This window comes from Thermobia domestica, chromosome 7 (assembly GCF_964235325.1).
Source record: "Thermobia domestica chromosome 7, izTheDome1.hap1.1, whole genome shotgun sequence".
NCBI lineage: Eukaryota > Metazoa > Arthropoda > Insecta > Zygentoma > Lepismatidae > Thermobia > Thermobia domestica.
The window spans coordinates 36,723,007-36,736,236 of record NC_137460.1 but is presented as its reverse complement, the minus strand read 5'-3'; the positions used below and the strand labels follow the sequence as shown (position 1 = coordinate 36,736,236).

The 13,230-nt window shown below is 36.9% G+C and overlaps 2 protein-coding genes across 3 annotated transcripts in view; one reads left to right on the top strand and one right to left on the bottom strand.

Moving 5' to 3' along the window:
* Nucleotides 1–1,088, bottom strand: part of LOC145690008 (uncharacterized) — a 321,281-nt gene extending 320,193 nt beyond the window's left edge. Inside the window, exon 1 of the mRNA XM_081764485.1 lies at nucleotides 282–1,088. Within this exon, the coding sequence (XP_081620611.1) occupies nucleotides 282–409 (128 nt within the window). The 5' untranslated portion in view covers nucleotides 410–1,088. The remainder of the gene's footprint in view (nucleotides 1–281) is intronic.
* The window catches only part of LOC145690007 (uncharacterized), an 865,423-nt gene that overhangs the window by 350,751 nt on the left and 501,442 nt on the right, over nucleotides 1–13,230 (top strand). The gene's annotated exons all lie outside the window — the stretch shown is intronic.

The window sequence follows — 13,230 nt, the reverse complement described above, 5'->3', positions numbered from 1 at the left end:
TTCTGTATTTATTAGCGTCGTTTGTGCTTTCGTGACCGAGTTGGTAGCGAAAATGTTTACTCCAGTTGCTTGTCCATGAACGGAAGATATATGTAACAAAATCAACGATCGTTTACACACAGAATTCAAGGTATTTTGCAAACAAGGAATTTTGCTTTCAGATATCTTCGTATTTTCGATCACAATTTAAAAATAGCTCAGTGAAAACAACAGAAAGAACTTTATGTACACAGTCATCCAATTCAATATATGTATTTTTTTAAAAAATCAAAGAAACCTACCTGTTACGACCTCCTGATCTCCCCGTCCTTTCTCTGTCCGTTTGATTTTGATTATTTTTTGCGGCGTGGGTGCCTACGGACAAGAACACCACGATGGCCAAAAGCACCGCGCCCCTCATCTCCACCATGAGTCACTTCACCACCTTAAGATTATCCACACTTAACAAGGGGATTCACCAACCACTACCACCACTACACAAGATCCCGTTTTAACACCGTTCTTCAAAGCACCACTACTGCACAACTGCAGTCTGGAAACAACTTCCAGGTAACAGCTCACAATCTCTCAAGGTTGTCTTGGAATAGACCACGTCCTAGAGTTATCCAGCGATCAGCTGCAAAGGTATGTTGAACAAGACTTTTTTGTTTCTCTCTTTGGTCACTATTTACAAGCTTTCGTTGTTTTTGTTTGAATCAAATCACTGATATATTCTTAGTCTGAGTTACGGTGGGATTTGATTTCTTTGCTTTATGAAACTAGTATAGGAGCTTCTGCACTACACGGGAGTGTTTAGTTATGAGAGATGCACGTGTGTGCTTGGAAGTGTAACGTTTTGGAGAGGAGCGTGTTTTCCCAGTGAGCGAGACGTCTCGCTAGACAGGCAGCAAAGCATGGAGTGGCGGCCGTTGTAGTTTGTCGGTGAACTTTCACTTACACAGATTCGGCCTAGCAGTCAGTGGTGAGGGGTCCCTTTCTATACAGTCTCCTCATTCAAAAGCTATGTTTCTGAGCTGCGGACGTAAAAATTTTATTGTTCCTGTCTTAAAGCATATTGTTTATCCCGATATCGTTGATTGAAGCTAGATTAGTTATTCATTAGGTTTTTTTGAAACCACAAGGACGTGCACTACCTGCCTGTTAGAGCACTATCCACTCAAAGTGGATCAGCCAAAGAAGACTCGCGAAGACAGTGATGTAGGTCAGAGCTGTCGAGTACTATTCTGAAATTAATGGCATTCGTATGATAAACATATCGGAGGGGATTTTTGTTACTTTTAATGGCATGAGATACGAGGAACGGGCCCAATATGAATATCTTGTTTTGGTGTTGCTTTGTTCTTTGTACAAAGAGGGAAAATATTGGTAGAAGACGTGGTGGTTGCATAGGACAGATTTTCTTATAATGGAGGACGGACTAAATGACGAAATGGCAATGACTTATATGAAGGGACAAAACGTAAACGACACTAGCGCTTTGTAACGAGTTTTCGTTGTGATAATGTGATATAAAGTTGCAGATTGCAGTGGCTCAATGATACAGTATTCGTACCTGGAAGTTAGATTTGCGGGTTTGTTCCCAGGTCATTTTATGTGAACGTAATTGAAAACATACAGTGTGCATAGATTTTCTACCAGTATTCACTTTCTTGTATTTCTATACTTTCAGTTTGTGTTATTTGCAGCCAAGTAGTAAAGGGTCTTCACTACAGCGAAATTAAACTACCGCTAATTTTAGAGTTTTTCTGTAATATCTTCAAAACAAATAAAAATATTCGAAAAAACAGGAACGTAGTGAACTAGACAAGACGATTTTGCATGTGATACCTTTACCACAATTCACCTATCTGCTTTTGGTATGCCGCTATTTACAGAACCCGCAAAAAATGCTTAATCTATCTACAGTTGCAAATCGAGTATCCCCCAATCTAACATCGCTAGTAGCTCTCACTGCTGGTCTAGTAGTTACTGAGCGCGATTTTGATGCAAGAGATCATGGGTTGGATTCCTGGTATTAAAGTTTCGAAATTTGAATACATTACGGTGGTTCGAATCCAACCTTAAATCGTAAAGTCAAAGTCTCAAATGACTTTGATACTGAAAGGGACGCTAAGCTCCAATCCAGCTATTAAAATCACTAGCTAGTCAGCTAAAGTTTTTCGGGACTTTTTATCCGTAAGTTAATTTTAGTTATTTGAAACCACGATTGTGTCCTTGTAGGCTAAGGGAGACGATGGTTAAGGCAAGTGAATGATGATGCAAGAATTGGTGGAATGAAAAAGTGCGAGGAAACGGGAGTATCCCGAGAAAACTCCACGGACACGATGTTACTTGGCCGGGGATCGAAACCATGAACCCCACGAATCAGAGGTAAGCTCTGTACCACTGAGGCACCGACCGTGCCCCCTAATTTTAGTTTACTTTATCGTTATGTCATATGTTAAGAGCATCTATTGGATGTCTATCGTAAACAGCGCTGGTGTGCGGAAGAACTATATCTGGCCGTTAGTAGCGTTAGATATGACCACGTCTTGCGTAAAATTGGTGTGGTTTCGTAAATCGGCTCTCTTAATATTGAGATTGTGTAGTAGCAAACGGCTGATACTTTGAGAACTCATCTTGCATGATAATCTGTGGACCAAATTCAAACATCTGTCATGGATCTGAGTAAGTTCTGTCCTTCATAACCTTTATATGGCATGCATAAGGACGTAAAACTACTATAATTGGCCTTTTTTTAACTTTTGGAAGGCCTTAAAGGATTATACTTTAAATAATTTTTAGTGCTTGACTTTGGTGAGATTTTGTTCATCGGAAAAGGATCTAAATCAATTTTCTGCCATTATTGGCAGGTTACTTGCTGCAATTGAGAAACTTCCATACTACACTGTTTTCCGCTAACATCTTCGTTTTCACGTACGATTTTTCTGTTTTGATATCGTTCATCAATTGTAGTCTCCTCCCCTCCCTCTCTTTCCTGCCACCATACCCTCTTGCACGTCTCTCAAGATACGTTTCCTTCTCAGCCAATATCCCAAGCAGTTTCTCTTTCTCATCTTAGTAATATCTAAAATTGTTCTTTTCTCCTCCACCATTTCTAAGACCCTCTCATTCGTTTTCCGCTTGAATCAGCTAATTCTCTTCATTCTTCTTCATACCCGTACCTCGAAAGCTTTCAGTCCTTTTTCATCATCAATGTCCATGTTTCTGACCCATAGAGTGCAATACTCGACACGAAGCATTTTATGAGTCTTTTCCTCAACTCTTTATTGAAGGTCCCACAAAATAGTATTTTCTTCCTCCTAAAGGCTTATTTCACCATTCCTATCCTTGCTTTTATTTCACGTTCACACTTAATATCAATACTGATAATAGTACGTACGTATCGTCGAAAAACAATAATGATTCATACATTAAGAAAGAAGTATTAGATTATTACCACGTGGCTATAGTTAGCTAAATTTATGGTGATGTAAACTCACATGCTTTCTCTGGTGTTGTTTTCGAAAAAGGAATTCCTTATGGTGTAATCTTATTATATTCATCAATCGTTTTTAAGTTCCATTTTTATGAACACGAAACCATCAAAGCTGGTACTTAAACTGTTGGTAAATTACTAGAAGATTATCGATTCTCTTCAAAACTTTTAAGGTTAGTCATTTTAGTTAAATGTCGTACAGATGCCATATATTTTGTCGTGCGAGCTGTGTATATTTCACTTTCAAACTCGTAAGAAGATAATTAACACCTTAATTACGTCAGTGTTTACTTTCAATTATCTTATTACCATTCAGTGTTTGTATGTTAAATATGTGTTTATTGTTTTTTACACTGTTCTTAATTGAGAATTTGATATGCGGTATGTTGATGTATTATTTTAAAAATAATAATAATACAAATAATGGAACAAACTTTGAAGATGTGCGGAAAGATTGTGTCATATGGAGTCATGGTACTTTTACTGTGTAAGATGCATTATTCGGCTGGATTCCATATACAATATTCTGTAGATATATTGTATATTTTAATTACATTAAAGGGAAAGCTATTGAAACCCATTTAATTGTATAAAAGAGAAAGCTAACGAAAGGTAAATGGCTTGTTTGAAGGCAAATCATGTACTTATTAAGCTCAAAACCACCAAGCAATTCCTCATTCTCTTATTTTATTTACTTATTTATGTATGAAATTATGGTTAAATGTGATGCATATAATATGAGCAGCATCATTTGCAGTTCCCTTCTCCAATGTAATACTACTAAGAAAAGTGTCTTAGGCATTTTAACCTGCGTGCTTAGTCCGTGAGTGTGTTTAAACGCTATTCGAAAAGGAAGACAAAAAACTGGCGTACTTACGGTTTGATTTTTCTTCATTGAAAGTAATTGTCCCCTCCCCCCATCTCGTTATATTTTTCTGTTCACGATATTTGTCGTCCTTCATTTTTTTTTAAAAATATCCCCTCGTAATGTAATCGCTGACGCTCACGCCTTTGGCGCGAGCGGCCCCGGGTTCGATTCCCGGTAGAACAGTCGGTTGAAAAAGGTGTAAGAGCTTTTATAGGCCAGCCATTCTGAGTGAGGTTTCTCCTGAGTTTTCCTTATTTACACCAGGCAAATGTTGAGATGGTACCTAATGTAACAGTCCCAGGCTGCTTCCTTCCTTCCCCATTCCTTTCTTCCTATTCAATTCTCCGGGCAGTGTGATCACCGTGGACGTCATTTCTCATATGTGTGACGTGCTAACATTGTCATAGATGCCGAAAGCTCAGAAATCTAATTTCAATCCTAATCCTTTAAAAATATATATATCAGAAAGGTAGTATAGATCTCGTACACGATCAATTAAAAGCATCCGATCGTGACGAAATTGGGATGGTGATAGAACTTCACGAGCTTGTTACACACATGAAATATTTTGGTGTGTAGTAGACTTTTTGGTTCTTGAGTTATTGGCTGTCATCAAATTTGGGAGTCGATTTAGTGAAAGGCTATTGTTATATTTGGTATGCGATCTTGACACAATTTTTGTATTATAGTAGATCTTGTGTAGCTTAGCTTAGAACGTACATGAAATACTATAGCATGTTGATACTGATCATTCGTTACCGAGTTGTTGACCACCAAATTTGGGTTTGGGCCTAGTGAAATTGAAAGTTCACTAAAATAGCGATCGATAAAACCTATCCTATCATGACCAAACTCGAAATGGTGGTAGTTGAGGATCTACCTATGTACACATTCGATCACATTATTAGGAGCTAGTGGTCTACTTACCACGTTTAACACACGCTGGCAAGACGTAGTGCGACCGTTCGATCTATTTAATGGATCGGTTCGATCAACCCGACCCGGCCCGTGCTTCCACTTATCTGAGCGGGTATGCACGAAGTGCACCGTCAAGATTTGTCCCTTAAGCTTGACTTACGTTAGCGATAGAATCCCTATTCTCTAAGAGACTGGGATATGCTCACTGCACGCCCAGACCGAAGTCCTGAGTGCCTGCCAGTTACCTACTGGTGGAGGCGGTCTTAGGGACGGCCAAAATTTTCCGGAATCTGGAATTCAGAAAAAAATCCGGAATTCGCAAAACTTCGGAATTTAGAAAATTCCGGAATTCAAAAAATTCTGGATTTTTTCCGACATTGAATTTTTTTCCGAATTCCGGAATTGGCCATCCCTAGGCAACCCTGCTAGCGAGCCAGTCCTCCCATTTCTCTACAGGCTTGGTGCCCGAGTATTAAGCTCATCTCCCGCTCATTAGGGATGGGCACGAGCGAGTTCGAGCGAGTTCTCATTGAAACTCGACTCAAAACAGACATCTTTGAGCTCGACTCGAGAACTCGGCTCGAAAAATTTCCTCCAACTCGACTCGGAACTAGAGTTTCGAGTCGAGTCGAGCCAAATGCTGTGTGTAGTTTCAAGTACTTTCTTCAAGTATCCTACATAGATAATATAACTATTAATATGATACTACAACTATTACTATAACATTATTATTATTATAACAACAACACCGTGTATAAACCTGAAAGATAGGTGTTTTGTATCTGAATACTAAAAACTAGTTGACTGCTGACCTCGGTAGTCGTGAAGACCAGGTGGCAAGGACATCGTTCATGAGGTTCTGGGTTTGAGTTCCGGAGGATCAAGTATACGGGCTCGAACCAAAAATCGTTAAAAGTTAGAAGGCGCCAGCCACACATGTTCAAAACTGGCTGGTCCGGGTTTAGGGTTTTCAACGGCTCGAGCGGCTCGGCTCACAGCTAATTCCCTATCGAGCCGAGCCCACAGCTCACTCACCCAAACCGACACGAGCCGAAACAAACCGAGACTAGTTGAAATGCCCGCTCTTCGCACGGGGAGAATTCACATTTCAGAGAGACTGTACTGATAAAAAGCCAGAAGATACTCTACTTTTGGTATAAATTTTAAAATTCCATACTTCCCCGTAGAATATGCCTTATCAAAGTAACATAATAAAATCCCAGTTTGAGATGGGTACTATGTTGCAAAAGTAATTTGAAACAGGTCAGCCGTTTTCCCGACCCTAGAAGCTATGGATTCTACATTAGTCTGTCATTTTAAACATTTTTGACCTTTTCTCAATCTCCGTGCCGATAGGAACTGGTAATTAGACGGTATCAGGAGCATCATTATTCATTTCAGTGACCCCGAAAACTATGGATTCGATACTAATATCGGTCACCCGTGCCTACTTTCCAGGGATGCTAGGGGTTCTTTACTCCCACAGTGTTTGTTTCCAGCTTGTAAGTCATATGTGTACCAAGTTTTGGAAATTACCCCAGGCGTTCCAGGGTTATGTTGGAACATAACAAGCATTCTTACGTACGTTTATATATAATATAGATATAAAAAAATTCATCTTGCCCCTTTAAAACAAACAAAAAAAAAAAAAAAAAAAAATAAAATAAAAACACTGGGACAGATGGTCATTTATTTTTAATAGCGAGTTTGTATACCGAGTTTCATTTTCCTATCTTGAGAGGTTCGTGACAAATTGATTTCTCCTTGAGGTATGCATTTTAATCAAAGGTACATGATTAAAAAAGAAAATAAAGGGAAGTGATGACTATATAGGCATATGTATAAAAAAATCATTTCAATCGGTTCAGCAATTTTCCCGTGATTCGATCACAAACGAGATTAGCTTTGCTTTTATATAATAGACTAGCATTTGGGTAGCGGGGGGCTTCGCCTCCAGACCCCCGAGTTTGCTCGGCCTACGGCCTCGCATTTCTTATCTATCACTTTCTGCATCAACAGTGAATTTCATGAACTGTCTCTTCATATTTCCTGAATCTGCCCATCCGGGGGCTTCGTCCACACACACTGTCTTTGCTCGGCCTACGGCCTCGCGCCTTTTAAACCCACAATTCTATAGTTTCTTTTCCTATTTCAAGTATCTAAAAGATAAGATTTTGTATCGCAAGAAAATGCCCACTTAAGTAACATGGGAATTTCTTCGTCCCCCTTTAGATACCTAAAAAATTAAAAAAATATTCCTGTCGGTTAGTCGGCAATTTTCCTGTCGGTTAGTCCTGGAAGACCACAATCATGTCAAATTTCATGATTCTAATTATGCCGGAAGTGTCTAAACATTTTGGGGTATAGAAGACGTCCCATATAAATAACATGGGAAAGATTTTTCAGTTCCCCATAAAACCTCTCTACTGTTGGAAATTTTTATTTCTTATGATTCACTTACGTAACGCTAACGAAAACGTACAAGCATACCGAATTTCAAGTTTTGATTCCAATTCTAAGTACCTAAAATATGAGATTACAGGTTAAAAAAAAAAAAAAAGGACCCATTTAATTAACATGGGGAAATTCTTCATCCTCTCTTTAGAACCCCTAAAAATTAAAAATATTCACTTTTGGCAATTTTCCTGTGGGTTAATTCCGGAAAGCTAGAATCATGCCAAATTTAATCATTGTAGCCCTACAGGAAGTGCTCAATAATTTATGTCAGCTCATGTAGTTTTATATAATTTTATATATGTACATTTTAAAACTTGTTTAATACAGGTATCCTAAATTTCTGTGGCCAACAAGTTAAATATAAACACATTGTAATAAGTTTATGAAAAAAAGGACAGTTTTGAACAACACGGAAGTTTGTTGGAAGAACTAATCGCGTTTCAGGGTGTCTATCGGTCACGAAAGTCACGAATGTCACGAAAAAGTCAGGAAATCAGAAAACGGTCATGAAAGTCAAGAAAAAGTCACGAAATTTAGTTTTGGGGTCTTGATTTTGTGTTATCTGTACTAATATAATTACAGACTGGAAAATTTTGTTCAATAAAACGTCAAAATTCACCACCAAAATTGTCTATAGTAGGTTTTGGACGCTACCAAATCGCTAGCAAAGCATGCTTCTATCGCATGCATGAAAATTCAGCCTAATTCGTACCCACATTCCCTCTTGAGAATGTTACGAAATTTTATCGTTTCGTAAAGAAAATGCCATGAAAAAGTCACGAAATTTCATTTTGGAATTTTAGTAGACACCCTGGTTATGCAAGATACAATATTCCTGGGACTTTTCAGATTTTGAAAGCCAGGACCCCTTATGAAAATTTACACTTAAAACCATGATATCCTTTGAACATTTACAGTATGGGTATAATTATGCACTTTCCCCTGAATTATCAGAATTACCAAAATAATAGATCAACCATCACTGAACGCAGAGAGTATGATATATCGGTTATGAATGATATTAACTTACATTTTGGAGAAAAAAAACGGAACATTTGAAGATTTGAACAATTTTGCGAGAGACAGATTATGTAATTCTGAGACTATTCCGGCTTAACCGGGACTCACGAACCCCTAAGTATTCTCGTACTTATATTTTATCTTCCTCCAGAAACCACTGTACCAATTACTTTCAACTGTAGCCGATATGGAACGTCAGAGCGTGTATTTACGCCCAGAACAGCGACACAGAGAAACAATAAAAGCCAAAGGTGTGAATGGGGGGATAAAGAGAGATGTGTAACGAAATATGTTAGCAATGTACGAGCAGTCATGAGTGGTGTACTTACATATATAATATGGTGGGCCAAAAGTCACAAAGGGGTTACAGTTGTGAATAATTCTTTATTTTTTTTTTATATAATTAGTTTTCATTGATATTTCACAAACTTAAAGACTAAGGATGGGAGACAGTTTACACTTACATGTGGAATATTATTTGAGGTAGATGCCTGAAATTATGGGCCTCTTACAAGGGAGGGTCACAAAGTGGCTCCGCAGAGATCCGAACGAGACAATTGTGTTTGCATTTGATATGTTATAACTAGACGAGTCCCAAAATTATACGTGCCACAGGGCTGGATATCGTGAGTTACAACATATTTTGTGATGTAAAAGTTACAAAAAAATACCTGGCAGAGTAGTTTGATCGAGTCATTTGCTCGGAAAGGGTTGGGTAAATGAAAAACTCGGCGATCACGTATCCTATCATTTTCAAGGGCACACTTTTGGGAGTAAAAATGTTTGACCCAGTATCCCCGCAGGGTCCCAGACGGGGTCCAACTCCAAAGTGTCAAATGGAAAGGGTGTTAACAAGGACATCGTTTGAAAGCTGTTGTTAAGTGGGATAAGATGGAGCAAGTCTCGACTCTCTACGACAACCCTGTGCAAAATGGCGGTGGGTCAGAATGTAAATAATATCTTAATTGAAAAAAAAATATGTCCACTTCGAATCCAAGATGATTGCTTAAAACCTATATCGAAAGGATAGGCATACAGCAGTTCAAGGACTGACTTTTGACTTATCTTATAATAGGCGTATCCAATCCCCGACTTGTGATCTGGAGTCGCGTGCTTAGGACAAGAAAGTGATGCAAGAAGCGTGCAAGCAAGAAAAATACTGGGAACTACGGGCTGGTCTACCCGTGCAAGGCACCAACGTAGAAGCAGGGCATTCGCCCGACTCCACAGGAAAGCCGTATAGTATTCAATTTATCTCTACTATTGATGGTAATCCGTAATTTGATTATTTCGGAAATTAGAACTTAAATCCTACGTGTCCAGGACATAACGATTTTTATGTTTACATCTTAATACGATGAATTGCTATTTCTCATTAATATATTGAAAAAATGAAAGGTAAAACCAGTTAACTCTTTTCTTGCGTACATCACTAATTAGAACTAATTATTGGATGACAAATTGAACAAAATCACGCTGCTTAATTATATTTTTGTTCTTGAATAGTTATCTTTATCTTTTTATCTAAATTAAGTAGGAGAAGGTAGTATATTTTCGTTATTCATCAAATTGATTAATCGGAAACATCTGTTGTTATTGCCTCTATCCGAAAACGAAAAATACTTTCGCTAATATTCATATTAGATTATATACACTTGTGTACGTAATATGATACGAATCGCTTAATTGCAGAAGGATATTAGAAAGTAAAAGCTGGTCAGTAATATGTATAGTATCGCATTGCGTGAAAGCTTACTTTCTTTATTCTTTTATCTTGCTTTATTGTGTAACACGTAATATTTAATTTCCCTTTCTTCATCAAGCGTCTGTGACAACATTCATTTTCCGTAAAAATGGTTTGCTGGAAGAGGAAGGAATTGTTATTTTTATTTCTTGCTTTGGAAGGGTTCTTTTTGCTTTTTTATGAGATAAATCCTTTGAGAGAACTAATCGAATACTGCAATGTAGAAGTTATATTCTAGCATTTGTTGTAATCAGAACGCAAAATTTTAAAGTCAGGCGCACTCGCTAATCCAAAAATGATGGTCGCGAGTATCTCTGACGTACAAATTATGAGAGTCCCCCTTCCCTTCCCTCAAGGCCTTCGGTTTGACAAAGTAAGAGATTACATCAGGGCATAAAATTTCAAAACCAGACAATTAGATTCAGGATAACCAATTTTAAATTGGACAAATTCTTATAAATGTTATAAAAATAAATGTTATATAAATGTTATAAAAATGTTACAAATCATATAAATGTTAAAAATATTTTACCTTAAGACTTCAGGTTTGTGTAACGCTCTCTCTCTGCACTGAAGTACCAGTTGTCGATTGCAGTTTTTGGATAAAAGACATTGAGGAGCCATTGATGGAAATTGTCAGCAAATCATCCATTGTGTCAGTCTTCAGTGAATTCCTGTAGGCAGTCTTAAGCATTATTACTGAACACTGGTTGTCAGCTTTAAATTTCTAGTCGTCAACGGCAACCTGGCGACCCTGCACCGGAAATCTTGCACCCTGATGTAATCATGCTCTGGGGTATTATAAACTGTAAAATCAACCAGTTATATGCCACAAATGATCTGTAGACGCATATTTATTTGCAATTTAGTAAGACTTTCGAGTAAATTCTTGTACGATTTTGATAGTTTCTTTCAAAATACCGGTAGGTAGTTCCTAAAGTGACTTTTCAAAATCGAGACCTAGCCAAATAAGCTTCATTGTATCCAAAAACAGAAGAGATTACTGGAAAAGAGTTCCTTGATTTCGGTATTTTGTAATTGACCAAGTGTTTGTCTATACTGTAGTAGCATATATATAAATAGCTTGTTCTTGTGTTCAAATGTACACTATAATACTTCACTGTAGTACATCACACGTTGTTTTTACTACAACCAGTCTTATAATGGAAGTTTAGGGGTGGCTTTGCATAAGTTTTTAATATTTGAGCAGTGTATATTAGGCGGTCGAGAAAGGAGTTTTTTTTATTTTTTTTCAAGTTTGATATTTTAATTCTCTTAAAACATTGCCTTATACACCCGTATTAGATAAAAGTGTTCTCGATTTTTTTTAAATGTACCTTTCGAAACCAAAATTAATCCAAGAACAACTTTCCTAAAATCATTGAAAACTTACTGATTTGGCGAAACTTGGAATGAATCAGATCGAAATGAATTGAATATAACATTCTCCAAAACCGTAAATGTCACGCCTGTCGTAAGGTGTTGATATTTTTTCAGATAATAAGAAAATCCAATTAGTGACTGTATCTGAGAGGATAATTTAAAAGGAAGTTTCTTCATGAACGCATAATGACACTGAATCGTTGAGACATAGGTCCAACACACTATGAATTTTGAGAAATTAACATTTCCTACCGAGGATTTATGTTAAGTTCCTCATATTTCTGTTTCCAAACAACGAACCGCTTGTTTCCGCAATGTATGTGCATATATATATATATATATATATATATATCAGAAACTAAAGTTCAAAAAATTATAGTTTCAAGCATTTGAGACAGTGAATAGTCTACATATAGCAGCATTCGTTTAGTATTCCTGTTAGTAAAATAATTGCTGAATCTCTAGAAGGGTATTGTAATTTTAAAAATGTCAGTACAGGGAAAAGATTATTAGATACCAGAGCCTTTCCTTCAAGTAGTGTGGCACTTCAAATTGTAAGCTATAGGCTGGATACAAGAAATTATTGCGTATATAATTCCAGCAGTGAGTGGTGATCATACCGCAATACATATGCTATAAATAATCAAATATTATTTGTGCCACTGACTACCGTAATAAATTCTTCAATTTAAAAAAATGCGGAAAGATTTCAGATTAATCCATGCTTTTGATAAAAAAAATATATTTCCTACATTGTGATTCAATTTCCATATAGATACACTTGGTGAGTAGTAGTGCGTAGTTTTGTTGTTTCTGTTAAATATAACATTTACGTTCGAAATATTTGAGGTTAATAAATTATTAGTAATGTGAAAAAATAGTTCTGAATATATTAAAAACACAGAAATTAATGGTTTAATCTATTCGTGAACACATAATATTTATGATTACTTCTTCCTTTATCGCAATAGTAAATTCTTATTTACACGCTGGTCTTGTCAGTAGGATCGTTTAGGTAGCTTAGTGGCACCATCTACTGATGCAAAAGTGAAAATTCTTCATCAATTCAATATTGCTGTGTCTTTTAAATACTTTCACTATCAGACTTCATAGTTAAGAATCACATCAGAGCTGTATCGGTTGCTTATGTTATATAATAATAATAATAATAATAATAATAATAATAATAATAATAATAATAGATAATCTAAAAAGTCACAACAATGTTGCAAAAAACATTCGTCAGTTTTTGGCACATAATGTGGAATTAATTGCCGATACCAAGCCGTACTACAAATAGACCCTACCAGCCAAGTCCAGTACTTGAAAACTACAAATACAAACTGTACTGGCATCGAGACT